The 3,488-nt window shown below is 33.0% G+C and overlaps 1 gene segment (V, D, J or C); it reads left to right on the top strand.

Annotated features, from left to right (window-relative positions):
• Positions 1–387: 387 nt before the first annotated feature.
• LOC116099890 lies at positions 388–1,032 on the top strand. The segment is given in 2 exon segments: positions 388–464; positions 671–1,032. Coding segments are annotated over 2 exon segments (411 nt in total).
• Positions 1,033–3,488: the final 2,456 nt, after the last annotated feature.

Below are 3,488 nucleotides of genomic sequence, written 5' to 3'. Positions count from 1 at the left end.
ACATTGCTTTAATTTTACCTGTTGTTATTTTTCATGGAATGTTTAAATAGTTAGTGTTGCTTCTGTCCATATTGTAATAAGCCTGGAATAAAGCCATGGATATGAGATGATCTTCATTTTAAACTACTGAATGTATCCTACAGACTTCATTAGACTCTGCTAATTATGAATCCATGTAAGAAGTAGCCAAGCCACCTTTAAATCTCAACATCTCTTCAGGTAACCATCAAGGGGATAAATATTCTAAGGCATGAGGATCCTGCTCTTCTGACCACATCTATATTACAAATAGTATGAAGTCAGTATGATTTGCATAAGTACTTCTTCATTTTAGTGTTCCTGCCACATAGAGTATTATAAGAAGGCCTTTCTCAGTTTGTGACATGATCCACACAAACTCAGGGAAAGCTCAAAGATGATGTTAACACTTCAGTTCCTTGGACTTCTGATTTTCTGGATTTCAGGTATGACTGTTTGGACATGGAAATAAAGTTGAAATATTATTTAATTATTTAATTATGAAATTTTCTTTTTTATTTGGAAGCCAGCATCACATGGAGTTTGACTTTTGATTTTAAGAAATTTAAACATTGAATTTTTTTTCTTGAGAGTTTAAAAGTGCCTTTCATGTTCAATGTTTTCTTACTAATATTTATTTCTATTTTTCCAGCCTCCAGAGGTGACATTGTGCTGACTCAGTCTCCAGCCACCCTGTCTGTGACTCCAGGAGATAGAGTCAGTCTTTCCTACAGGGCCAGCCAGAGTATTAGCAACGAACTACACTGGTATCAACAAAAATCACATGAGTCTCCAAGACTTCTCATCAAGTATGCTTCCCAGTCCATCTCCGGGATCCCCTCCAGGTTCAGTGGCAGTGGATCAGGGACAGATTTCACTCTTAGCATCAACAGTGTGGAGCCTGAAGATGTTGGAATTTATTTCTGTCAACACAGTTACAATTGGCCTCCCACAGTGATTCAGACCTTAGCAAAAACCACAAGGAAAGGAGAAGTTTTACAGAAATATGTGTAATGCAGAAGAAGGCCCCTTTACTCTGAATTCTCTATACTCTGATTCAGCACAAGAATACATAGCCTAAAATTGTCCTTGTGTAATCAGACAATATTCTTGTGATTTACTGGAAACTAAGAAAATCTCATCATGGATGCAGGGGAAGAATGATCGATGATTCCATTCCCTTGTAATTGTTGAAAAATGAGGCAATGTCTGAACCCATACTATGTAGTTTACTCCTAACCCCTAAAAAGCCTAGAGAGCTCAGCTTCAGAAATTCCTGGTTCTGCTACAAATTTCCCACTGTGTGTTTTATACTAAGTGAAAAAATATTGAATATAAAGTATTTTTCATGTTTATGGATTTATATAAATTGTCCAATCAAATTTGGAAAAATTGAAAATTTCTTGAACAGAGGTTTACAATTACTAGTTAACAGATAAAAAATTAAAGTGTTTTAAACAAAAAAAGTATGTTTGTCAAATGAAGATTCCATAAATCTATGGAGTTATTTTGAATCATTGTAAATTAAATGAGTATCTAAAAATAATTGTTTTTTTACCAACAATGGAATAATGGACAATATCCTAGCATTTAGATCCACTTTTGCCACTCCAGAATTTTACAGAAATAGATAAAGCTTTAAGTTTAGCATTTCATTTGAAAAACATCAGTAAAATACTTGTAGGTGAAGGAACAGAGTCTTTGAAAAGAAAAATAGCCACAGTTAAAATTTTCCTAAGTATGAAAAGAAATGTGGCCCATCTCTTGATGATTTAACAAGTAGAAAGTACATTGCAGAATAAAATCTTCAAGACTCAAGGAAAAGGGCTTTCATCAAGGATTGTGTGTAATAGGGTAGGGATTACCAGTAAAAAGATAATTCTGTATAAAGTGATTAAGAATTTAAAATTTGGTGGGATCTGAAAGTTCATGTCTCTAAACATAGCATTGGGATTTGGAGGAAGGAGTATTTCCATGAGTTCAAGTCCATTCTGGTTTTTATTAAAAAAAAAATCCTAGGCTAGTGAAAGTTACATATTAAGAACTTGTCTCAAAAACAAAGACAAAAAAATTTAAAAATATCCAGTTGTGTGGACATTTATATTTTCTTCCAATATTTGAAGTCTAAAAATAACACACTCTCTCTTTCTCTCTCTCTCTCTCTCTCTCTCTGTGTGTGTGTATGTGTGTGTGTGTATATGTGTGTGTGTGTGTGTGTGTGTGTGTGTGTGATGTCTGTGTAAGATGGATGAATGAATCATAGAGTAGGTTTGAAGTCCCCAGAGGACAGACAGTAACTTCCTCCTCTATCACTTTTCATTTTTGAGACAGAGTCTTCTGCTAAATGTAGAATTTTCCATTGTCTAAAATAGCTCATCAGAGATACATTTCGATCTGTTTTTCTTTATGCTCAAATACTGGAGTTATAGATAAGTGTGGCTGAACTTGGTTTTACATGTTGAGAACTTAACTCAAGTTCTCATTTTTATCATGGCAAATACATTACAGAGACATCCCCCTGATCTTGAAGCTAATTTATTAAAATTTAAAAAGAGAGTTTTTACCCTCAGGATGTATCATCTGAGGTAAATGTATTGTAATACCAAGAATAATAAATTCAGTTATTTAATGTCTATTTTCTTGTTTATGCATTAATCAGTGAAGTATTTCTAACATTCTAAGGATTGTGAATACCACTAGTCATGGTAATATAGATTCTTTTAAATGTATTTTTCAAACAATTTTTCTATATATTTGTAATTGGAGAAAATGTATACCTAAATAATATATTCTATCTGTTATTTAAAAATATGTTTTGCTGGTGAGATGGCTGAGCAGGGAAGAGCACCGACTGCTCTTCAGAAGGTCATGAGTTCAAATCCCAGCAACCACATGGTGGCTCACAACCACCCAAAATGAGATCTGATGCCCTCTTCTGGTGCGTCTGAAGACAGCTACAGTGTATTTACATATAATAAATAAATAAATAAAAATATGTTTTAATATCTGAGGTTTTGTGTTTGATTATATGATTTTACAAACTCATTAATTTTACAAATCATTTATATTTTATTTTTCTAATCTTACACCATGTCACTTTTATATAAAACCTAAAAAATAAATCTACTACTATTTAAACAGGGATAATCTAACACCTATATGTTCTTCAATTTATGATTCATTTCTTGGAAATATAAACAAACAAAATATCCAGAATATTTTTGGTTAAATTTTCTCACCTCAAATATCCCAGATAACAACATTCTATTATGTAGTGCATTTACACAATTAATCCATCCATTGGTTGGCCTCTAGACCATTTCTAGATATCATAAAAGGAGCAGCAATGAAGTGGATGTGCAAATGGGTATACAGTAGGTTGTAAAGTCTTTTGGGTATAAACCCAAAAGTATTATAGTTGGATCTTGAGAAAGATTCTATTTTTAGTTTTATGAACCACCTCCCCACAG

The sequence above is a fragment of the Mastomys coucha genome, unplaced genomic scaffold, assembly GCF_008632895.1.
Source record: "Mastomys coucha isolate ucsf_1 unplaced genomic scaffold, UCSF_Mcou_1 pScaffold20, whole genome shotgun sequence".
In the NCBI taxonomy this organism is placed as follows: Eukaryota; Metazoa; Chordata; class Mammalia; order Rodentia; family Muridae; genus Mastomys; species Mastomys coucha.
This window is presented reverse-complemented; position numbering and strand designations above follow the sequence as displayed.